A 25165-nucleotide genomic window follows, 5' to 3' on the forward strand; every position below is an offset into this window, starting at 1 on the left:
ACTATTGCCAGAAACTCTAATCTATTCAAAATGTCAGAGACCCTTGGTCTTACCTGTCATCAATTTCTCCTTAGTATCAAATACCACTACTGATTAAACCCACAAACGTGCATGTTTCCTAGGGGGCTAGGTTATTATAGTCAGGTGTTCCCATACTTACCCCAGTCATAACTATGTTAGCTCAGCTAGACACTTCTACCTTTGCCAATCATACAACCTTTATTTCCTCCCAAACCACATATTTTCCTTACTTAAATATCATCATTTGCCTGTACTCAAGGGTAGTACAAATGGGCTAACTCCTCTTTGAAAGGCTTTTAGAAAAGACAGCTTTAGGATGGGATGGCACTTTACAGAATGTCATCCTAATTTCTCTGACCTCTGGCTTGAAAATTTCAATCAGGAAATTCCAGTTAATGTATCTACTAATAACGAGACCTTAACTGAAGTCCTCTATGCTCCACCTGGTTTCAGTTTTGTCTGCAGTGGATGGAATTTTCATGGGCATATGAATGTTTAGATAGCTGGTGAACTGGAGACCAGTGCTTATTGGGACATTTAACCATTCCTGTTAACATGCACAACAAATCAGAAGCCTCTCATTGGTCCACCCATTGAGCCTCTGTGGCTGCCTTAAATGAACTTCCAAGAGGCATCAAGACTCGGTAGGGAGAGGTTTTCTTCCTTGGGTTAGAGTAACTACCAATGAGCTCTAATACTAGGAGAGCTAGCCAATTCCACACCAAAGCAGTAGCAGCCCAACACTCATCATTTGACTCATCGGCTAAGATAGTTTTGGACAATTGCATAGCCCCTGACTACTTGCTGAACAAGGAGGCATTTGTGCAACAGCAAACACCACCTGTTGCACCTGGATAAATGACTCTGGAGAGATAGAAACTCAATTACACAAGATCAGGGAACAAGCACACTGGTTACAACAAATTTCACCTGATCTCCCCAGTCCTTTGACGTGTTCAGTTGGCAACCTTCAGATTTGGGTCATGGTTAAGAACCATTATACATACTGGATTTGTCATGTTACTTTTAATTCTATTTCGTATAATTATTTTTAAACTTGCTGCTTGTCAAGACTCTACAGAAGTGATGCACCAAATAGAATAATGTAGCTCAATACTTTAAGATGATTTCCAAAGCTTACAATCTAGACAAGATACAACCTTAGGAGTGGAAAATACCTGAGAGCTCCTTCTCCTACTTTCTTTGTTGCACAAATGTGGTTCCTGTGGTTTCCATCACCTCAAGGTCTCCCCGCAGCCTGGGACAGGAATACCAGGAAAGGTCCCCTCTGCCACTGAGGGACACAGACAGAAAAAAATGATTAATTAATAAGTAAATAACCAACCAAATGCTTGAGTAGCAATGCTTTCAAGGAAAGATCTTGATCAAAACAGGGAAATGGGAAAATGAATAAAGGAAACCTAATTCAAAATGGAGAAGGGTCTCAATGAAGGGAGGATTTTCACTCAGGTACCACTCTTGGCAGCTTACCTTACATACTTCAGCAGGAAGAAACTTACTTTACATACCCCAGCAAGAAGAAGGAAGATTTTCCTCTTGCTTGGCAACAGCTCAGCCAATGAGAAGCTGTCACAACATCAAATTCTTGCTCTTCTTGCTCCCAACCTCTTCCTTTCTTCTTAAAAATTGCTTTCTTCTTTCTTCTTCAGACTTCCCTATGGTTCACCATAGTTTGCAACTCCTCCGTTCTTCCTGAAAAAACTCAATTTTGCTGGCTGCACTGCTTACTTTTTTCTTTTAATGATTGACAGTAGTCCTGAATGGGAAGGCAACTTTGTAAATATGTCAGTTATCCTCCCAATTAATCTATTAATTGAATACATTTCTGACCAAAATCTTTAAAAAAATTTCAATGCAGTTTGACAAATTAATCCTTAAAAAGCATTTTTGGGGGACGCCTGGGTGGCTCAGTGGGTTAAGCCTCTGCCTTCGGCTCAGGTCATGGTCTCAGGGTCCTGGGATCAAGCCCCGCATCGGGCTCTCTGCTCAGTGGGGAGCCTGCTTCCCCCACCCCCCCTCTCTGCCTGCCTCTCTGCCTACTTGTGATCTCTGTCAAATAAATAAATAAAATCTTTAAAAAATTTTTTTGGCATGGAACTTTGCAAATGTATTCAAAACTAGAATAATAGTTTAATGTAACCATCACCAAGCTTCAATAATTACCAACACGTGGTCAATTTTGGACAGTCAACTTTTAAATTCATCTAAAGGTAGTCATGAAAAGTTTTGAAAAGACAAAAGAGGACAAACTTTCTCTTACTTTTATCTAATAGAGCTCTTTAGAGAGGCCTTAAATGGACTTATGCTTTTGAGGAAATTTAGAACGTGGTAAAGGTACAGTTTCAAATCAATGTGTAAAAGATGACTTAAAAATTAAAAATTAATAAATACTGTTGAGTCGGTTGACTACCCAATTGGGAAAAATTGAAGTTAATTAATTTACAAGACTTCAAAAATAAATCTCAGATGGATCAAGGACCTAAATATAAAAACTAAGCCTATAAGAAGATTAGAAAATTTATAAGGAATAGATATAAAATCTTAGTGTGAGGGTGCTTCCAAATCATACGAAAATAATAGATTTGACTGCAAGAAAATTTTGAACTTCCTCAGGGTGAAACAAAGTTAAAAGACAAGTGACAGACAGAGAGAAATATATGCCACACAGACCAAGGAATGGACAAAGACACGGTTATATGAAATAGGTGGAGCGTTTAAGAATATAAAGTAGTTTACTGTCACCCAAGTATACTGAGCATGGCTTCCCATATCAAGTCCCAGAAATAGATTAGATGATGGAATTCGGGTAGTTATTTTCTTCCGCATGTTTTCCTGGAATTTTCCATTTTTTACAATGATCATGTGTTTCATTTATAACTTAAAATTTTAAAAAAATCTCTAATAACTAAAAATTCTGGCCTGCCTTACATTGTTCCCTGTTTGGGGCATTCATATATTGCCAGCTTTGTGCTAGCTTTATGACAGGGAGGCGCCGGGGTTTTTTCTTCCTTTGTGTCACCACGAAACCTATTACAGAAATGAATCTTTATAGATAGTGAAAAAGAAATGCTCAGGGATTGGCTAAAACAATGTCGCTGTAGGAGATCTGTGTGCCAAATATGAGCAGCTAACCCTTCCTCATTACACATTTCTCCCTAACCTCTATATCAGTTCCAGTCGCATAAGTCACTCCATCAGGCCGGTACAATGACACGCAAGAATTCATTCCAGGTGCGCACGTCAGCGTGACTCCCGCGTCTCCAGGTCTGAAGCTCGCCTGGGAACGCCCCCTCCCCGCCCCGTCGCTTGTTGTGTTGTCATCACGTGGCCGGAGCGGACCCTGACGTCAGGGTGGGGGAGGGATTGCGCAGGCGCAGAAAAGGGGGCGGGGGACTCGGCTTGTTGTGTTGCTGCCGGAGAACCAGAGACGGTCCTGTTGCGGCCGCAAGCCCTTCCAGCCACCTGACAATGTCGTCTCATTTAGTAGAGCAACCGCCGCCCCCGCACAACAACAACAACAACTGCGAGGAAGGTGAACAACCTTTGCCACCGCCAGCCGGCCTCAACAGTGAGTGCTGGGCCAGTGGGCTCGGCGAAGAGGGTGGGGGGGGGCGGGGGAGGAGCTGCTCCGGCCGCCGCCGCCAGCTCTGCGCGGGGGGCGGGAGGAGAAGGCAGTCCATTGGCCGAGGCTGAGGATGTTGCGGGTGACTGACAGCTCCCGTCACCTGTCAGGAGGAGTGGCTCCTGTCTTCCTGTGGCCCGTCTCCCCTCCCTCCTGGTCTCGGTTGGGGGGCTGCTTGGGCTTGCAGTTGGGGAGGGCTGGTGGGTGGGAGGAGAAGGGGGCGAGCCGATCCCACCTGCGGTGGGCCCCCCTAGTGTAGCCAATCGGAACGCGGGGGGGGCGGGCCTTGGGGGCGCGGAGAGCGCGGTGGGCGGAGCGGGCGGCGGAGGGGACGTGGGCAGGGATGGGGACGTGCAGCTGGGACGCCAGGGGATGGACGCGGGCGGCTGGCCGAGGGGAGGGGGCGGCGGGAGGACGCGCGGGCGGTCAGGTGTGCGGCGGGGCTCGCGCCTGGCCGGGTTGACCCCAGCTCTCTGGGTCGGCCTCCCCTTAGGGCTCGGAATGTAAGCCCTCCAGTTCCCTTCCTTTATTACCACAGGCTGGTCAGGAAAATCATTTGGTAATTTAGTGGTTACTTGTTTGACGGTGGGGGTGGGGGTGAGGAGGCTGTGCTACTTTTTTTCGTGTTTTGTTTTGTTAATTTTATTTTATGAGAGTTGGCCCAAGTGAGTTTTTTGGTTTTGGTTTTTAAACGATGGGGCTGTGTGCCCTGAAAACCTTTTGTGAACAGCCTCTTGAAGATTATGCAAGATTGCATAAATTACGGAATCTGGGGCAATAAATGTTCAGAAACGGGATTAAAACTACACTGATACAGTCGGGCGCTTGGAAGTTAATGTGCAATATTTGAGTTACGATCAGCTACAATTGCTTATCATAACATTCTGGTGCTCAGACATCTTGTCCTAAGGTTTTTCCCAGTTGTCTTGAAAGCTCAGTTTTCTTGGAAAGATCGTTGCCCAACCTTTCTGTAATTGATCTCATTAAAGAGGCAGTTGGGACAGTTAGCATATGGCCAGATGAAATCGTTTAAAAATCATTTGGATGCTTAAATGACATTCAAAGGCATCACAGTCTCTTTCATAAGAGGGAGGTGTTCCAACGTGGCCTAAAAATTATTTTAGGGAAAAGAGTTCCTCCCCACAAGATGGGGATAGAATTTGAGTATTTTAAGATATTTTCATTGCTTATTGCTGCTGTTCCATCTTTTGATGGATAAATTTTTCTTAAATGTTGAGTTTTTGAAACTCAGGTGTCTTACGTTCTGAATTTAAGATTTATATGTTATTTCCCACAGAAAGGATTAATTTATGTGTCTTTAAACATTTGCTTCATGTATTTAATGTGCACTTAAAACACTGCTTACCATTTTTAGCATACTGTTTTAGAAGCATGGAGTTTTAGAATGGAAAGACACTTTAGAGCTTACTGTCTCTGTTGTTTACCGGTAAAGAGAGCAAGAGTAAAGTATGTTGTCTCAAGTTCACAACAGGCTAGGACTTAGAGCTGAGATTTTTTACTTTCTGATAGTAGCCCAGAATCCCCTGGTAATGTGTGTTTCCTGTTTTCCCAGTAGGTTATTCTACCTGATGTACAGAGGTGACCTGCCTATCTAGCTTTCTTTAGTGTACTGTTTCTTGATTGTACTCACCATTTTCCTGCAGTACTCTCAAGTTGGCTGTTTGGTTAGTATGCATACATGATTTCACAGGAAAAAAGGAGTTTTAGTTTCCTTTGACCATTTAACAAAAACAACAAATGGGGTCGAGTTGTCTGTGATTGTTTATCTCTGTGTCTGATAGACATAAGAGGTATTTGATGTTTTTGGTCATTGAGTTACTGCTACGTTTATATTAACTTTAACAGAAGTGGAAGAACACTTCCTCTGTGTGTGATACCAAAATGTTGGCTTTGGGAAGTCTGCTAGATAGAAAGTACTTTTTTTGAGTAGGGTGAGCTTTGAAAAGTTACTGAAAACCTTTTAGCTAGTGCCATATTTAATTTCTCCCCTCTTGTCTTTTATTTTGTGTTTTCAGTTCATTATACAACAGTGGTTTAAACAAAACAAGAAGCCTTACTGATTCCTTCAAGTGATTTTTGGGCGCTAGGTAAAACAACTTATTCAGATATCTAATATTACCCAAATTGCTGATAAGTTGAAGTTCTTTGTTCTGTAAAGTTGCATAACTATGAAACACAGGAGATGAACTCATTGTACAGATTATCTGTGGTTTGGGATTTTTCTTCAGTTCAGGGGTCAAGACAGTTTTAAAACAGCAAATTATTGAAATATTTGGAATAATGAAACCTTTCTCTGACTTTTTTTTTTAGTTTACCATCAGGAAACTATTCATTTTCCTTACAAAATCAGTAGATAAATATCTGAACTACTGGCAAAGTTAAAACAACATTTTTCCAGTTTCCAGTTTCAGTTTTATTAAGAAAACTAACAAGTTACGTAAAAATATCTGTATATATTTATGCTATATAAGTTGGTAGGTAATATAAGAAAATCTTATTACTTTTAATGTAGGAAGTATAGCCTTTCTTTTTCTTCTTCCTTTTTTTTTTTTTCCCCCTGTTTTAAACATCTTCAGCTGTGATGTACTTGCTCCCCCAGTATGGTGAAGGCTTTTAAGGCTATGGCATGTGAGACGTCACTGCTTCATGATACTGTTTTGAATACATAAGTAACTGGTGTGTAAGTATCCACTTGTGGAAAATGACCAACTTTTTTTTTTTTTTAAAGATTTTATTTATTTATTTGACACAGAGAGATCACAAGTAGGCAGAGAGGCAGGCAGAGTGAGAGGGGGGAAGCAGGCTCGCCGCTGAGCAGAGAGCCCAATGTGGGGCTTGATCCCCGGACCCTGGGATCATGACCTGAGCCAAAGGCAGACAGAGGCTTTAACCCACTGAGCTACCCAGGCGCCCCAACTTTTTTTTTTTTTAGAAGAATTTTGGTGACTGTTCTTGGTCTGGATTCCAGCATCCAGTACTTTAAATAAAATAAAGGCTTTAAGGAAAGAACATCAGACATAATGGAATGTGTTACCCCTGGTTAGGATAAGAGTTATACATGGGACCTTGGAAAGTTGTGGGAAAAGAGGAGAACTACTCTTCTTTCTTTTCTCCCTTCCTCTACCCCTCAGCTCTCCCACTCCCTCCTCCTTCACAATTACTGGGCCAACCTTCACAATATACTATATTACAAAATGTAGAAGTGTGAATCTCTTAGGAATTCTCAGACACTTAAACTAAAATATATCTCATGTATTGTGTATGTGTAGAGTCTGGCATAAGAGAGGTCTTTTCAGTTTTAAGTAGTATTTTACTATAGTGGAGAGAGCCTGTAGTTTTTAATTTTAAAGTCTGATTATTAGGAAGAGAATTCACTCAGATTTTTTTCTACTTGGTATTGCTTGGACAGCACAATCCTCATATCTTGTCTTGTTTCCTTTCCAAGGAGGAGGGGACTTTGTGAGAATTGGTGGAGTTAGAACATCAAGAAATTCTGAGGCTGTAAATCAGGAATGAACTAGGTAATGAAAAGCATGTATAGTACATCTATAGTACATGAGAAAGACAAGTTTATTTTTTCCCATCTTAGTAAAAAAATGAAGGTTTTAATAATTTGTGTGCATAACTTTTTGTGCAATGCTGTTTATGTCCATAGATACCTTCTGGAAGATAATTATTAAGGGAAGTCTACCTTTTTAGGTGTCTTAATGCACATTGTCAGATTATCATTTATTGAAGACATGATTATAAATAACATAATATTAGAAACAATTTAGGTAATGGTTAACCTTGACATTTGGATAATGGTTAAAGTATGGTATGAGATGAGATGCAAAGCAGTTGTTTTGAAGTAAGGTAATATACATTGACATTTAAAGACATCTATCTGTAAGCTGTTAGGTAAGAAATGCTTCTTACAGGGCCCCTGGGTGGCTCAGTGGATTAGGCGTCTGCCTTTGGCTCTGGTCATGATCTCAGGGTCCTGGGGTCAAGCCCTGTATCAGGCTCTCTGCTTGGTGGGGAGTCTCCTTCTTCTTCTGCCCTTCCCCCTGCTCATGCTGGCACTCTCTCTCTCTCAAATAGATAAAATCTTTTAAAAAAGAAAAGAAAGAAACGCTTCTTAGAGAAAAATATGTATAGTACAATTCAGTTTTTCTGTAAAAACAAAACCAAAAAACAGCACTGTATTTCATTGAAAAAGCTCTGGAAGTTGACATAAGAACCTTTGAAAAGTAGCCTTTAGGAATAGAAATGGGAGCTTGGGAGGAGAGGTATTTTTACTTTATATGTTTATTTTCAAGAAACACATTTTTGCAATAAGATACATTTTTAAAAGATACAGAATATACTTACAGTAGTGGCTAACACATAGAACTTTCCATATACTAGTGACCTTCTTTATTTTTCTCCATGCTTTATTCATTTCAACCTTCTAACAATCCTATGAGGTAGATGTAATTATTATCCCCAGTTTACAGATGATAAAACTGTTAGGGGGTTAGGTAACCTGTCTAGGGCATAACAGCTGTAAGTGTTAGATTGGGAGTCTGCCTTCACTCTCTGCTCTTAACCACCATATTAGTGTATGCCAGATAAATATTGTCTGCCTTAAGTAGAAATGACTTCAGTTATGCTGGGTATGAAGCTAATCACAGAGATCAATTTTACTAAGGTTTTCCAGGTATGTCTTCTCAAGTTCCTAGGTTATGATTGCTCATGCGTTTTTAATGCAGAAAGTAGAATTTAGATATTGGTTTGGAAGTCCTTCAAAAAAGTAAGGTCTGGAAAAGCTAATACTACTACAGCACTTTTTTCTTTGATCAGCTACTTGAAGTGAACATTAACTATATTTAAGGGAAGACTGGCTTCCACAGAGACCCATCATGAACTCCTGATTCCTTAGTTTTTCTCCTACCAGAGCAGCTCAGGTCTTTTGGTTGTTTTGTTTATTTTACACTTCAGTCTTCTATACAAGAAGAATGGATTCTGTTGGTTTAAAATAAGTTTGACAATCCTAGAAAACAGTATGAGTAGAAAAAAAAAATTTATCATATACCTCTTTCTTTTTCTGTCTCTTTCTGTTAAAATACTTTGCAGAACTCTAAATTTAGGGATGCTTTGGCATATTTCTCATATACTCCAGAGGCACTCGAAGTATTTAGTTAAATTACCTTTAGTTAAAGTTAAATCTGTCTTAGCTTTGCTAGTTGAACTTGTTAATCCATTTTGAGTTCTGTCTAGTCTGTGCCCATTTTTGTGTATAGAATGAGGTCACAGAGATGTCCTGCAACTGTGTTGTTTGGCAGTACAGTCCCAAAGATTTGGCGGTGGTTATGGGACTGTGACACATACTGGGACTGCCTTAGAGGGAAAGGATGGAAACGGTAACTTCATTTTCATTTAGCCAACGCTGTTCTAGGTACTTGACAAATGTAAGCTCTTTTAACTAGTGGATAGCTGAATGAATATCTCCACCTACTGGGTACTTTACCTGTGTCCTGTGTTTAATCCTCAGAGCTGCTCTTAGGGATCTGTATTTTTGTATCCCTGTTTTACAGAGAATACTGAAGCTCAGAAAGACAGGCAAAGACTAGGTGGTAGAGTCAGTTTTCCACTCAGGTCTGCCTTTGAGCTTTTTCCTTCCAGTAAGGATGATGTTGAGTTGACTTTGGATCTAGAATAGTCCTCACCTCACTGAGAGTGCATTTTAGGGTTTGAGCCTCTTTTGGTGATGGTTCTGATTTACTGATGGAAGACTCTTCAGCCACAGAACTCTAATGCTTCTGCTGAGAGTTTGGAGGAATGGCCCTATCAATCTGCTTGGTTATATTTTATAAAATAAAATTTATTATACAGAATGGGAATTAGGAAGAAAATTCAGCAGTGTTTCTTTTTGTTGTGAATTGGCTGCTGTTACCAATTCTTATTAAGATTAAAGCACTGTAATGTGTTCAGCAAACTCACTGAGCCAATAAATAAATATTTTCAAGAGCTATCCGGATTACCAGGGCCACGTTCCCTTTCCTGTGGCTCCACCCTCTTTGACTGTTGGCCTGAGAAAACCTGGGTGTCTCCTGTACAGATGCGCAGTTTCTCCCCTAAAACCAACAAGACTGTGAAACTCTCGGAAATAGGAAGTGGTGGGAGAGAAGAAAGGACAAGTCCACGAGGTATGGCTAGTGCATAGGGAGAGGATAGAAAGAGGTGAGGTATAAAGGAAAGGAATAAACTAATTTGTGGGGTAGAAAGAAAGCTTTTTTCAGATTTTTTTTAGTATTATCACCAGATTTAATTAGAGCTGTGTGCATTAATTTTATGTTGCACATTTGTACACAAATTGAAAATTTTATGATTGGATTTAAGTTCTCTAGAAGCTTCTAATTGTGCTGATTAGGACAGTTGTTAACTTATTTAGATGACTTCTGAGAAGTTTCTAAACTGTAGGTTTACTTCATCTGTGGGGAGGACACAACTAAGTAGCTGCAGTAGACTACGGGGAAATACGCATAAATATATTCTGTTAAACATACGTAATTAAAATAGTAAAGATAAGTAGTAATAAAGTAGCCACTTATTTTTTGAAAAGCAATCTCAGAGTTTTCCGTAAGTGCTTATCATATATAAACTAAGCTTTAACTAGAGAGAAAATTGGCTAAAAGATGCATTTTCTAAGATACTAGTTGTAGAGTTCCAGCTTCTTCTAAATTGGTTGATTGCATGAGCTACTTCAGGAACAGGAACTATATATATTTTTAGACTTCTGTTGCTCCTTATTTATTTTCTTCAGAACACTCTTGCATTTGCTTTGAGGCCAGACCGAATTCTTATCAGAATTCACCGCATTCACATCTGTGTGCACATGACAGAGTTTGGTTCTGCTGTGGTTAACTTAAGCTATCTGACTTGTCCAACAGGTTCCTGGGTGGAGCTACCCATGAACAGCAGCAATGGCAATGATAATGGCAATGGGAAAAATGGGGGACTAGAACATGTACCGTCCTCATCCTCTATCCACAATGGAGATATGGAGAAGATTCTTTTGGATGCACAACACGAATCAGGACAGAGTAGTTCAAGAGCCAGTTCTCACTGTGACAGGTAAGTAAGATCCATACAGATGGGTTACAAGGTTAATTTCCATTAGAAAAAAATAATAAATTTACTTTCATTTTCATTTTACAGAATACAACTCTTGGTTTATCGCAGCATGTGTATTTAAATCAGATAGCTAATTGACAAATATTTGAGTGCCTGGTGTTTTTCACTGGATTAAATCAATTTCCTTGTTCAGAGTGTATCATTTTTTGACGTTTATCAGTTTTAAAGTCAATGCCATAAATGTTTACTTGTAGTATTAAACTTTCTCCCATTTTCCATTGTGTCCTATTTAACAGATCACATTCTGTGAGTTACGTATCTATCCCCCCTTCTGGACTGTGAGGCTCCAAAAGGCAGGAGTCATGTTTCATCTCCTTTGTACCCTTGACAGTCGTCATGCTGGTGTGCAGTAACACTCAGTAAATGTTTGGGTCCTAGAAACTGCAGGTTGATTCAAGTTATAGTGGTATTTGCATCGTTGGAAACACCAACCAAGGTCTGCAAAGATAGTTCATTTGGAAGGCCATTCTGTGTCTTCAGAGGAGCTTCTATTTCATACCTCATTTTTCTACATTGGACTTTGGGAAAGTAATTCCACTGTTGAAGGGCTGCTTTTGGTGAAAGAGTAAGGATACAGTGATATGTATGAGTAAAATGAAACTGAGTTGTTCATTTATTTTGCAGTGTAAGCTTTGATTTTTTTTCTGGAGGGATGGGTGGTATATGTGACAGTTTTAGACTGGTGACAGCCATGCTGTTAGCATTATGGGCTACTGGATGATCTTCTGGTTGATGAAGAGTTAACTGATATTAGTCATGTAGAAAATGCAGATGCACAAGGCAAAGACTGAGGAAACACTTAAAAATGTGTACTAAAAATAAAAGTGATTATCTCCAAGGGATGGAATTGTGAATATTTTTCTTCTGAACATTTTTGTACTTTGTAAAAATTGTATATGTAGCATATTTTATTTGTCAGGAAAAGTTTTAAAAGGAGTAACAGGAGTTCAGTCATGTTTGAAGTTCCTACATATCTTATAATCCACTGATGTTACCAAGGTAGCAGAGGACCGGTTTGCTGGCTCTGGCACTCTGTGCGCCCCCGCCACCCCGTCTCATCTCTGCCTTTGTCCCTGTGCTTCTTAGGAGCCTGGGATGGCTCTTGTTATAAGCAGAAGCAGAGCAGATGGCTCTTTGCTGAGCAGCTTCCCAATGATTCCAGTTGCAGCAGCATTCGTCTGTCTTCAGACTGAAGTTTATATTAATTACATTTATATTATGGGACTTGTAAGGGGTTTCTGAAGTTTTCTGCTTCTTCTGGGCCTGTTTGTAAGACTTTTACTATGCATTCAAGTACATGACCCTTGATCATTGGTATCAGCGTGTCTCTTAACCTCTTGTTCACTTGCTGTTGTCATTGAGCAGAGAAGAAGGCACCTGCTTGCTTTTCTGGTCATCTTATATCACTTGTGGTTGTAGTTCTACTTGTGATCAGATAGGAATTTACCTTCCCATGATCAGGTTTAAGTTAGGTTTCTAAATACATGAAGCAAGGCGTGGCATGTGCTTTTGAACACTTCCCTATCCCTCAGCTTCTGTATCTTTAGGCTTTGGGTTCCTGGTCATCTTTCAGAGAAGGCCTATGACTATAGCTCAGTAGTACTCTCCTGTACTAACCCACCATAACATTTTAAAATGTCTTCATAATTCATGCCTTTTGAATTGCCAGGCATCTCAATATTTGAAGTCATCAAGAAGTGTTTGGTAGGTGGAAGCATTTTTAAGGCTGTTGGATATTCGTCCCAGAGCTAATTTATATATATAGTGACCCTTGAACAACATGGATCTGAACTGCATAGCCGTGTGGATTTTTCTTCCATAAATCTAGTATAGTACTGTAAATGTAGTTTCTCTTCCCTGTGAGTTTCTTTAACATTTTTTTTTCCTCTAGCCTACTTTATTGTAAGAATACGCTACATAAGGCCTATAATGTACAAGATATGTATGAATTGACTCTGTTATCTATAAGGCTTCTTGCCAAAAGCAGGTTATTAGTAATTAGGTTTGGGGGGGGGTCAGAAGTTATACACAGATTTTTAACTGTTCAGGGTGGGTCCAGTACCCTACAATGTTCAACAGTCAACCATATTTTCAATTTAAAAATTATTCCAGAGATACATTTTTGTCACTGTAGTGGTTATTAGAAGATAACCCCTATGTGTTTTGCATTGCATTTTACCCTACTGTAGGAGTTGTCAACCTACACAGTAGGGAGACCCAGAGAGCTTTTAAAATTACCAGTGCACAGGCCACGTCCCTGGAGGTTCATATGCTGTCATCAGGGTTGGGGTAGAGACATGAGGGTATTATAAAAGCTCACCAGCTAATTCTAATATGAGCCAGGGTTGAAGCTCTAATGCATTCCAAATTGTTAGTAAATGGTTCACCAGTGAACTGTTTAGTACTCTTCTAAGTGAGATTGGTGCAGTGATAGGAGTGTAGAAGTGGAACAGTGCTTCTGTAGGGTTCTTGACTATTTCATTTACTGCCTTGACCTACTCCTGGCTCTGTGAGAATGGCCCTTAATTTGATATCTGGCTGTGAATGCAACAGTGTCATATGAGCATAATGACAGTAAACTGAGGACAGTAAAAGTGCCTCCTTCCATCTGGTTCCTGTGTTCTAGCCTGAGATTTCTAGTTCAAAAAAATGTCTAAATACACTAACATATTTGTGTGATACAGAACCAGCTTTTCTCTTTTGCTGTCCGCATTTAAGGCTCTTTTATGTTAATTATAATAGTCCAAGGCCAAATTAGTCTGACACATTTTGGGTGATCTTATTTGTTTTTGAATCTGTCTCACCATCATCTCTATATGTTAACATTATATACAAGCTCTTGGGGGCTTTAACAGATAACATCTCCTTTGGACTGGTTAAGCCTGGAGAGTTTTCATCTCTACTTTCAATTAGATTTGGCAGCGTGGGGTGTGGAGTGGAAAATCTAATGACCTGCTGTGGTTACACAAGCAATCATTGATAAGGTTAAGAATAGAACTTACCATGTTGTTTTCATCTATCACATCAAGTATAGTTCATGATCATGTGTTTTTATGTAAAAGTTTACCTGTAAATTTTGTTTCTGGAAATACATCTTGTACTTTTTATTGAAGATTCTATATTCGTATATAAGCTTATATAATTCACTCTGAAATATCTCAAAGCAAGTATTTATGAAATAAGTAGAATGGCAGTTCTAGTCTCCGTACTCCTTTACATCCCTAAAAATTACTGGGATCCCCAAAGATCTTTTGTATATGTGGGTTATATATTTTGATATTTAATTATATTAGAAATTAAAATAAAACAGATTTAAAAATGTATTCATTTAGCAATAATAAAACCATCACATTTCTGTGCGAGTAACTTTTTTAGAATGAAAAATAACTTTTTTCGTAACCAAAAATAAATAAATAAGAAGTAGTAGCATTGTTTTACATTTTTGCAAATCTCTTTATTATCTGGCTTAATAGAAAACAGCTGGATTCTCATTTGCTTTTGCATTCATTCTGTAATGATAAAACATTTCATGTAGCCTTTGGAAAATTTCATGATCCATGGAATAAGAATGACAGACATGACAGAATAAGAATAAAAAAAGGCAAATCATAATAGTATCATGAAAACAATTTTAGCCTTGAAGACCCTTTGAAAGAGTGTTAGGGGAGGTGTTCAAGAAGACATGACCGCAGGTTGACCCTGGAGCTGGACTTGGGCAATTGGAAGCTCCCCATTCCCTCCCCTGCTCCTGGAATGTGCATTCTGCCTGCCTTCCTGGCTCCCAGAAGCTGACTCAAGAATATAGCCTTGAGGGGCGCCTGGGTGGCGGGTGGCTCAGTGGGTCACTGGGCCTTCCGCTCAGGTCATGATCTCAGGGTCCTGGGATGGAGCCCCGCATTGGGCTCTCTGCTCAGCAGAGAGCCTGCTTCCCCTCTCTCTGCCTGCTTCTCTGCCTACTTGTGATCTTAAACAAAATCTTAAAAAAAAAAAAAAAAAAAAAAAAAGAGAATATAACCTTGAGACAGAAACATGGTGTTGAGTTTGAACGGCATACGTGACTAAACCCAGTTAAGGCTTCTATATACTTTTAAAATTTGGGAGGTTGGTGTGATCTTCTCACCTCACTGTCATCATCATCACAAAATTCCAGAATATTTTGGGTATAAGAGTGCTCTATTTCATTTGTTCTTTGGGGTCAAGATAATACTTTTTGATTGCTGCTTTTTCAAAACCATACTACTGTTGTAACTTTCAATTTTCTAATTTCCAGTGGAGGTTAATTTACTTGACAAAAAGAGAATTAAAAGTAATGGCTAAATTCTTTCTCTTCTAGCCCTTCCCCACAAGATGATGGGCAGATTATGTTTGATGTGGAGATGCACACCAGCAGGGACCATAGCTCTCAGGTGCGTGTACATGTGTGGGTGTGTGCTTGTTTTTCTGATGTACATTAAATAATTAGGAATGTGAACCTCTAAATAAGTATGTTTTACTAAAATATATTAAAGAGTAAGAAAACTTTAAAAAGTAGTTTGAAGCTGTTTTAAGTTCTTCAGTTTCTGATTTTGGAATTTACTTAGGATGATACAGCTCTCATTGTACGCCTTGCAGCTGAGCATTTGGGGTCCTCTCACTGTAAAAGAATTGGAAAATTCTTGTCTGTAATGTATCATTCCAGTATTCCAGGCTAGTTTCTTGAGTTTATAAATAGAAAGCTGAGACAGATGTTTTATTTAAGGTCACAAAATGAATGAAAAGGAAAGTTGTAAAATCAGGCATGAAAACTTTTTCCTGCATCTAACAGCAAACCAGTGACTTTTGAGATGAATTTCAACAGCTAGAGAGAATATTCATTTGAATTTTGCAGGGTCCCTTAAAGAAGATAAATGTAGTTCGCTAAGAGTTGACGTTATCAGTAAAATAGATGGCTGTAGTATTGAAAGTATACAACAATTAGTATTCTGAAATCTACGAGAAGTAATTGTTATTAGCGATTTAAAATGCTCATAACTGGCCCTTGACTGTATTGATGTGTTGACTCGCCTAAAAGTGCCAGAGTGCAAATTTGTGAGGACCAGAACCATTGTCTCTCTCTACCATGTTCATGGGCTGGCAGAGTATTTGTGGAAGGAATGTTAAAAATGCATTTGGACAGAAACTTTGCATTGTGGGATTCTCCCTGCATAGTGTCCTATTCCCCTTTTGCACTGGAAAGACTGTGCATGATAACGTGGGGTGCACCCAGTATTCTTCTGTTTCAGAAGGCTGCAGTTTCTCCCTGCTTTTTTCATAGTCTGTGCTGTTCTCTAAAACCTAGAAAATCTACGGACTGAATATAAATTTGTTTTATGATGAGCTTTATATTATAGATAAGACTGTCGTGTACAGAGATGTTCTGACTGCAGTTGTTGAATTGCTGGCTGATGTATGTCGGTTTTGCCACGTGCATAAGCTATAACTAATGAAGAAGAAAATAGTAGTTTGCATGCAAAAGTGTACTAAGGAATCCCAAGGAAGAGAAGTGAAATTAATTCTTTGTTGTAGTCTTTCCTGAGGAAGATGCCCTCATTTCATACTGTCTTTTGTACGGGTACTTTGAAAATCTAGATTAGCATTTTACAGAATGTGTTTCAACAAACATTTGCTCAATGGGAAGCTCCATAAGATAGTTCCAAAGTCAAGTGGAAGTAATACAGTTCCTGGGCTCCCTTCCTCCCCCCCCCCCCCATCCCCAGTAGTCACAGCACATGGTAGCCCATTAAAGGCTCTGACGATTCCTGCAGCAGAAGAATCTCTTAGTTTAAACCAAGTGTTTCCCAAGCTTATTTGATCTTAGACCTCCCTCCCCGACACACATACATTTTCCCCCTAATAATCTACCTAACAATCTAATGGAACACTCTCATAAGTGATTGATGGAGTGGCAGTATACATTTAGCCTTAACTGATACTTGAACTTAAATAAAATTGTAGAGCTGACTGCATCCAAGCTAGAATTCCAGAGGAATTTATGAAAGTCAGGGGAGAAAATACAACATTTTTGGCTTCTGTTTCAGATTATGATAGTATTGCTCGTGTGGTCCCAATTCAGAAATCAGTACCTAAAGGAATATTAGTTACCGTCAACGTTGTTGGATAAACTATATTAACAATCAGAGCAGTCCATATAAACATGATTACATCTTTGGAAAAGCAGTTTTAAGTCCTTTAAGAAAAATGTGTTTTTTTAGAATAAGACTTTTAGTAAAAGAGAAATCAGTGGGTATGACTTATTTAAACTTTCACAAAGCCTTTTCCATTACTTTTTTAAAATTGAAGAAATGAGCATTTAAAAATTAACAACTTTAGGGGCGCCTGGGTGGCTCAGTGGTTTAAGCCTCTGCCGCCTTTGGCTCAGGTCATGATCTCAGAGTCCTGGGATCGAGCCCCGCGTCAGGCTCTCTGCTCGGCGAGGAGCCTGCTCCCCCCTACCGCCTGTCTCTCTGCCTGCTTGTGATCTCTCTCTCTCTCTCTCTCTGTCAAATAAATAAATAAAATCTTTAAGAAAAAAAAAATTAACAACTTTAGGTTTCGGGAGGGTGGATTTTTTTCATGAGCGAGAAGCAAGCTCAGGGTTAGCAAACAGAAGCATTTACCACAGGACTGTTAAGGGATTGCTCTTATCAAACATTTATATATTGTCTATACGAGGAACAGAGAATGTTTTCAGCCTGTTCTAGGAGGAGGAAGGAAAGACACTAATACATACTAGAAGTATTCTAGGTGCTAAATTTATTTTTAAAAAAGGTTTTTCCCACTTCCAGTGTTCTCATTCTAGTGAAAGAGGTGATATTAGCCCTGAGAACAAATGGGAGAAGTGGGGCTTTGTCTTCATTAAATCACTAAGCTAAGATCACAAAGCCAGTGGGTGAGAGAGCCAGGATTGAAACCAGGGCTGTCTGAACCTGCAGCTCTTGTGCCTTCTACTAAAATAAATCTGTGCACGGAGTTGATTTCAGGAGAGCTCACAAGGTCCTGAGAATGACCTAAGATGTGCTGGGTGAGTTATGGTATGAGGAAGCCTAAGGTATAATGCATTTAGGAAAAGGATCATTCAGACTATACTTTTAGGACCATAGTCCTCAAAAGTCTCCATTTTATTTAGGTCTCTTGAAGTCCTTTTTGTAGTGTGTTTCTGGGATTGAAGGGGCCAGCACAGTGTTGGGTATCACTATTACTGGTACAGAGCAAAATGTCCTCCCTTTCCCCTGTGGTAAAACTGGGGTTTGTGGACCCCATTCTGTGTGGTTTTAATAGCTGCACATAGAGACCATGTCAAGAAAGAACTTGACATGGGCCATGGAGGGAGAATGTGAAGTGCTTTGAAGGTAAAGGACTTGCACTGAGAACAGGCTAAAATAGTCAGAGGAGGGTTATTGATTCCGTTAAAAGTATGAATCGTATTTATAGATAAAGTGCATTATTACCATATTAAGTACATTTTTCCAAGGATTGGAAGGTAGTTTAAAACCTGAAACTGGCAAATTTAAGATTAATAAAAGGAAGCACACAGCAGTAGTAAATGAGGATAGCATAGGATTCTTGGTTCTTAAGGTAAGCATTCTAAACTGATTTGGGGAATTTGTTCTTACTAGTAGTCCAAAGATAACTTTGCTTCGCTCAACTGAGAGAAAATGACATCATAAAGTAAATTAAGCCATAAAATCTTACTACATTTTCATTCTCTTGGAAAGTAGGAAATATTAACTTGTTCACAAATTTAAACCTCAGTCTTTGAGCAGTTTTAAGGAGAGAGATGCGAGACCAGAGTTGGAAACTGTAACCAGAAGTGACACGAATGTGTTGAATATAGTCAGATATTGTGTGTACACAAACTGATCTATAAGTAAATTGTAGCAACTTCTTTTTGATTTAGGATGTTTTCAGATTTATTCCAAAAAGAGCCAACTCATGATTCTGAATAATCTCAATACCCAATGGAAAAAGCTTAATCCTAAAGGCTACATTGTGTCATTCAGTGGAATTTGCCAAGTCCAGCAGAACTAAGTAAGAATGATACTACCAGAGTAGCAAAAATCCACAGGGATTTTACTTTCGGTTTGATAGTCTCTAGAGGTAGGGTAGCCTCTCTTACTCTCTGAACTACCTTCCTGGGGCACCTAGTTCACAGAGAACTAGCCCTGTAAAAAAAAAAAAACAAACCACATGCTTATATCAAGTTCTGCATTTCATAGCTATCTACCAAAAAGAATGAACCCTATTCAAACAGAGTAACAAATCAAAACAGTTCTTAGCTTTGAGACCCTTGGGTCTGAGGTCCTAGCATCACGTTCCTTAAAGCTGAGGGAATAGTACTGTTCATTTTTAGGACCATCTCATTCCCGAGGGTTCTTGTGAAAGAGAAGCTATTGGGAATTTTGCTTGTTCTTGGCCTGAAACTGTGGGTTATCATTACCAAGAAAAAGGACTTACTTTTCTTTTACCTGATGGAAAAAAATGTCAAATTCTAAGTCATTATAAAATAAATGATTCCAAAGTCTTTTAGCTTACATAATTTTGAATAAACTTTGGGAAATGTTTCGATAGTGATTTGTCTAAGGAAGTAAAGCCTAATGCTTAGGAGTTGGGGACTGGAAGAGACTGTTTACCTGGTTTAAATACTGGCCTTATCTCTTGCTCCTTACAAAACTTCAGGCACTTACGTCTTCGTTTCCTCATCTGTAAAATGGAATATTAATAATTTCTGTTTTTATGGCATTGTTGCCAAGTAAAAATCATTAATGCATATAATGTGCTTAGAATGATGCTTATCTCTTGATAAATGATTAATACTGTTATTACTTATTTCCTCATCACATGTCCCACTTGTTTTGTCATCACTTTATATTGGTTAGCATATACTTTTGGAGATTTTTTAATTTTTAATAATGAAAAGTTTTGAGTATGAACAGAAGTAGAGAGAATGTTGCAGTGGGCCTCTGTGTAAGTATCACCCGGATGTGGCAGTTAATGAAGCTCTCCACATTTCAGTGAACATTATAGCCAGGAGTGCACTTTCCAGGTTCACACCCTATGCTTCGGTAGAACAACAGCGAGGCCCACTCAGGTTCTTTTTAAGATAGTAAATGCCCTGATCTCAGATCACTGGGTCAGCCTTTTTAGAAAACTGGCATGTTTCTTACATGAAAATTGCTGATGCACAACCTTAAGAGTTTTAGTATATTTTCTGTCTAGATTTCTCTTTTGTAGTGGGAACAATTGGGCTTCCTTTTTTTCTTTTTTAAAGTTGTAATTCTTCTTCACAGTCAGAAGAAGAAGTTGCAGAAGGAGAGAAAGAAGTTGATGCGTTGAAGAAAAGCGTTGACTGGGTGTCTGACTGGTCCAGTAGACCTGAAAACATTCCACCTAAGTAAGTCCTTGCACATGTCTTCTCAGGGGACATGGCAGACACCATTCCCACTCAAAGACAGTGGACCTGCTCACTCCTAGGATGCTTTCAGCAAGTGCGTTTCTGAGTTTCTGACCCCTGCCTCTGCTTTTCTTCCCCCAGGGAGTTCCACTTCAGACACCCCAAACGCTCTGTCTCTTTAAGCATGAGGAAAAGCGGGGCCATGAAGAAGGGGGGTATTTTCTCCGCAGAATTCCTTAAGGTGTTCATTCCGTCTCTCTTCCTCTCTCATGTTTTGGCTTTGGGCCTAGGGTAAGTACTGGTGGACTCCTAATGGGTTTTCCCTTCATTTCATCCCCTGTTGTGTTTCCAGACATAAGAAATAGATGTGAAACAGTTTGTTTTGCTTTTAATGTTTCAGTGCAAATAGGGAGAGCTTAAAAGAATTATTGAAGCTGATACAGTATTGGTACACTGGTAAGCATTTTCAATAGGGGAGTTTTATTTTTCTTACTTGAAAATAGGTTATTCATGTTAATCCTCTCAAAGGTCATCTTCCTACCCCCTCCCCACTCCCCCACCCCCACCAATAGTCATTTTTAAGTGGGCTCTTCTGTGCTTGAATTTTTCCTTTTTTCTTGTTTATAAATTATTCAAGATTAGCTAAGTTTTATTTATTTTTTCATTTAAGTTCAATTTAGTTAACATACAGTATATTCGTTTTAGGGATAGAATTTAGTGATTCATCAAGATTAGCTAAGTTTTAAAGTAAACTAACCTTTAAGTGTATAAATTTAGGGTTGATTTGAACATTTTTTTTTCCCCCAGAAGGGAAAATACACCATTCTATTGAATAGTCCTTGAGTGAAACTGGTAGGTTGGTTCAGGATCCTGTTTTTTCTTTTTTTGTGGCATTTTCATTTATTCTTCTAAAGTTGACCCCACATTTACCTATAAATAATGAATTTTTTTAAGAATGTCTTTTAAATTCTTTCTTTTTTTTTTTTTTTTTGGTTTTGATGGAACAGTTGAGGAAATCTGTTTTTGAAGGAGGAGTTAAACCCTAGTTGTTGTTTTTTTCTTTTTATAAGATATATGTTATTCTCTTTAAGCAATATCTGTTATTCTCTTTAAGCATGTGCAAAGAATCATTTTCTCTATATAATATGCAAAAGCTCTGTGATCCCTTATCTCTTCTGTAAGGAGCTCAGCATATGGGAGAGATTTACTCACAGTCATAAACATGGAAACATACACATGACTTTCCCATAAACTCCTTTTGCCTTTCTGAGTACCTGATCTGTTTTTGTGATGGCGAAGGCCATGATCACAAACAGCAGAATGGATGGAAGGTTTTGTGGAGGAAGGGAGTGTGTGAGTGTTGAACAGGGTTGGTGTGAGGGCAGGCAGGAGGAGGAGTTCAAATTCCCCTTTGGTATTGACTGCACAGTAGTTCATTTGCCCTCAAGAACTTGGTTTTTATAACTTCCAGTAGCTCTTCCTTTCATGAGTCTTTAGATTGTCTCGCTTGCTGGTATAAGTGTAACTATTGTTATAGATGAGTATAGAAAAAAAAGGATTTGAGAAAGTTGGTTTAATTACACTGGAGGTTGGTGGGACTAGCTTCCTATTTTCCTTAACTTCCCTTCTGCTTATGTTATTTACTGGTAAAATACTTGCTTGGCGGGGAAAAGTAATATTAGGCCTGAAGCCTGAAGAGTTAAGTGATTAGTTAAGAGCCCACTATAAAGCACTGGCAGCTCTGTGATTTGGCATGTTACTGTATTTTGTATGTAAAATACCAGTAGAACTTTCTGTCTGCTGTAAGGGAACGTGTCAAAGGAAGTTGGCTGTGCTTTGTCATTTGGAGAGATCTGTTCTCTCTGGTTTTACTTCATCTGATCACTGCCCCTGTGCTGTTCAGTCCTGCCTAATGAGTAAACATAATTACATAAAACCAGTTTGGCTGCCTGGTGACTGGTTTTAAGGAAGGCAGCAGTGATTTCAGGGTGTTAGGGAACTGTGCACATACACCTTTAGAGTCTTTTACAACATGGAGTTTTTAGGTGCAGTTCGGCCTGTGGACAACTGGTTTGCATCCATTGACACTGGTGAAACACTCTGTACTCTGTTTCCTTTCAGCATCTATATTGGAAAGCGACTCAGCACACCTTCTGCCAGCACCTACTGAAGGAAAGAACAGCCCCAGAAAAGCGTGTGACCTGTGAAGTGGTGTATTGTCACAGTAGTTTATTTGAACTTGAGACCATTGTAAGCATGACCCAACCTGCCACCCTATTTTTACATATCCAAGTTCCAGTAACTCTCAAATCCAGAATTTTATTCAAACTCTGTTGAGGCATTTTACTAACCTCATTCCCTTTTTGGCCTGTAAGACACTTTAGAATTTCCTAACAGAGTTTACTGTTATTTAGAAATTTGCAAGGGCTTCTTTTCCGCAAATGCCACCAGCAGATTATAATTTTGTCAACAATGCTATCGTCTCCTTTTAGTGCCACCAGACTTAGACCTGCATCATTCATGGTATAAATTTTACACTTGCAAGATAACTACCATCTCTCTCTTCAAATGAGATCAGATTAGCAATTGATAGAACAGCTTTGTTGTTTTGTTTTGTTTTTTCAAGACAAAGCAAGCTTCACTAAGCTTGAATTTATAGTTATTAAAAAAGAAAACAAAAAACAAGACACAAGAAAAAAATATCCTGGGCAATAAAAAATTATTTTAAACAAGCTTTGGAGCCACGTTTTGTCTAAACAGCCTCCTAATGGCGCCTTTTCATTTATAGGAGGCCCGCTACGTAAGTGATGGGTGTGAAGTAAAATGAGAACTAAACTACATCAACAGATTTTAATAATAGTATGTTGTAATGCTGTCTTTTCTATGGTGTAGAATCTTTATTTCTCCTAAAGAACGTCTCAGGCCTAGAACTATACAAAATTGCTTTGGGGATTTGTGTGTATTTGGTATTTTTGTTTAATTAGCTTTAGCTGCATGTGAATTTTTCATGACTTTTAAGTTTTGGTTTTGGTTTTTGTTTTTGTTTTTTTAATTCTTTTCTAAGAAGGGGCTTTGGAATGAGTTCCAATTTGTGGTATAAATATAGGCTTCTTATTTTAGGAAGCTCCACTTACACTCTGAAGCCTTTAAACTCTGAAGATCATTGTTTCAGAGTAATTTCAAGCACTTGTGCAACTTTGAAAACCAGACTTGGGTTGTGGGAACAGTTGACAAAGTTCTGAGAAGATGCCATTTGTTTTCTTTGGATCTCTCCCTTTTACTGTTGACCTGCACAAGCCTCCCAAGGTGGTGCCCGGGACTGTGCGGGCACCGGTCACGTTCTCCAGGGGCCATCTTTTCAGTTGTGCTCGACTCCTGCAGTCTCAGAGCGCTCGGCAGCTTCCTTCAGTGATAGACTGTTTCTGTTTTGTTTGTTCGTTTCTAAAATGTGAAGCTTTAGGACAAACTGTTAGAAAGCAGCAGGATTACCAGTTATTCCAAGTAGATTTATTGGATTTTGGAACTAGCATGACTCTGAAGGGGATACTATTATATGTTTTATATATAAATAATTACTGTTTATGATGTAGACATTCCTCCTGAAAATGTAGAGAACCATTGTTAATTTTAAAACTGGCCATTTATTCATTAAATAAAGCGCATCAGGTTTGCCTTGGATGAGAACACTGGCAACCAGATTTGCCAGTTTGTAGAAAGACAGAAGATGTCTTTCACATTAAGTTTTGTAAAGTGGACATGTTATAGTGGAAAATAACCTACAGATTAAACAAAAAAGTTAATTTCTGACTATCTTTTTTCATAAACATAGCTGGTTATCTTTAAGAAAGATGATATATCCAGAATTGTTTTCTGAATCATTTTATGTTTTCTTTCTAGCACTTGATGCCTAAGTAATTTTGGATATCTTTTTATTATACCTTGTTTCTATCTTATTCTCAAACCTGGTAACACTTGATTTGCCTTCTGTAACCTATTTATTTCAAGTGTTCATACTTGGATTTCTTTGGAAGGAAAGTGAACCTGACAGCCCGCTGATTTTGAAAACCCCAAGTAAAATTGGAAAGGCCGATAGAGGTGAAAGAAGTAAACCGTTAAACTGCTACACTATGCAGCTTGTATTACAGTTGGTATCCTGGGAGGGAAAAAGTAAAATCAACCTTAAAATAAGAGCAACTTTTTTTTTTTACAGGTAACACATTGCCGTCCTTTGAAATTCAATAGAATTCTATCAGTAGTGTGGTTAAACTTGGGTATATTTATGATTTCTTTTCAACATTGGAAATAAATTTAGTTCTGCCTTTTTCTTAAACTATCTGTGAAATTTTGGACTATTACTTAAAACATAAATACATGATCATAGTAAAACTTCTCCTAAGATGAATCATGCAGTATTTATTGATAGCTCTAACATACGGAATACATGTTTATGCTCCTACCCAGATTTGTGTTGAACAGAAACAGATTGCATGGTTGGAAAGGAGACTTTGACAATTAACAGTTGACGTTTTAAGATTAATGTTCAAAAAGCTTTATACCTGTTTACAATTTGGGGATGAAAAGGCAGCCTTCATTTTTCTTGATTGATGAAAACTGGCTAACAGTACTTGTAAACAGAATCATGAGCAAAACTGCACAAACTTGCACATTGAAAAGTGCGACAAGTTACTTTGCAGTAAAAATACTTACTATTCTAAAAGTGAAAATTGAAGATTTAGCTAGTCGGGTGAATTTTTAAGTGAACCAGTTGTTGAAATTATTGGAATTTACTGAGCCAAAGTGATATGCATTCTTCATCTATTTAGTTAGCACTTTGTATCATTATATACAGTTTACAAGACATGTATAACTTGTAGCTATAAACATTTTGTGCCATTAAAGCTCTCACAAAACAA

The 25165-nt window shown here is 38.7% G+C and overlaps 1 protein-coding gene across 2 annotated transcripts; it reads left to right on the plus strand.

Moving 5' to 3' along the window:
- The first annotated feature begins 3426 nt into the window (after positions 1-3426).
- LOC111154216 (BCL2 interacting protein 3 like) lies at positions 3427-25165 on the plus strand. Of its 2 annotated transcripts, none has more exons than XM_022513695.1 (6): positions 3427-3610; positions 10600-10783; positions 15177-15249; positions 20149-20252; positions 20394-20543; positions 22374-25165. In XM_022513695.1, exons 1-6 carry the CDS (start codon positions 3511-3513, stop codon positions 22420-22422), a joined length of 660 nt encoding a protein of 219 aa, XP_022369403.1. In that variant the 5' UTR covers positions 3427-3510; the 3' UTR covers positions 22423-25165. The 2 variants fall into 2 exon arrangements, with proteins under 2 accessions (XP_022369403.1, XP_022369409.1); XM_022513701.1 differs by lacking the exon at positions 3427-3610 and adding an exon at positions 9742-9855.

Source organism: Enhydra lutris, unplaced genomic scaffold (assembly GCF_002288905.1).
Source record: "Enhydra lutris kenyoni isolate GAN:26980312 unplaced genomic scaffold, ASM228890v2 scaffoldscaffold3, whole genome shotgun sequence".
NCBI classification, from domain to species: domain Eukaryota; kingdom Metazoa; phylum Chordata; class Mammalia; order Carnivora; family Mustelidae; genus Enhydra; species Enhydra lutris.

Excerpts from the sequence above, each read along its gene's own strand:
- LOC111154216 (XM_022513695.1), top strand. The coding sequence starts at position 3,511 with ATGTCGTCTCATTTAGTAGAGCAACCGCCGCCCCCGCACAACAACAAC. Across the intron at positions 3,611-10,599 it reads ACCGCCAGCCGGCCTCAACA|GTTCCTGGGTGGAGCTACCC; the intron begins GTGAGTGCTGGG and ends CTTGTCCAACAG. Across the intron at positions 10,784-15,176 it reads GCCAGTTCTCACTGTGACAG|CCCTTCCCCACAAGATGATG; the intron begins GTAAGTAAGATC and ends TTTCTCTTCTAG.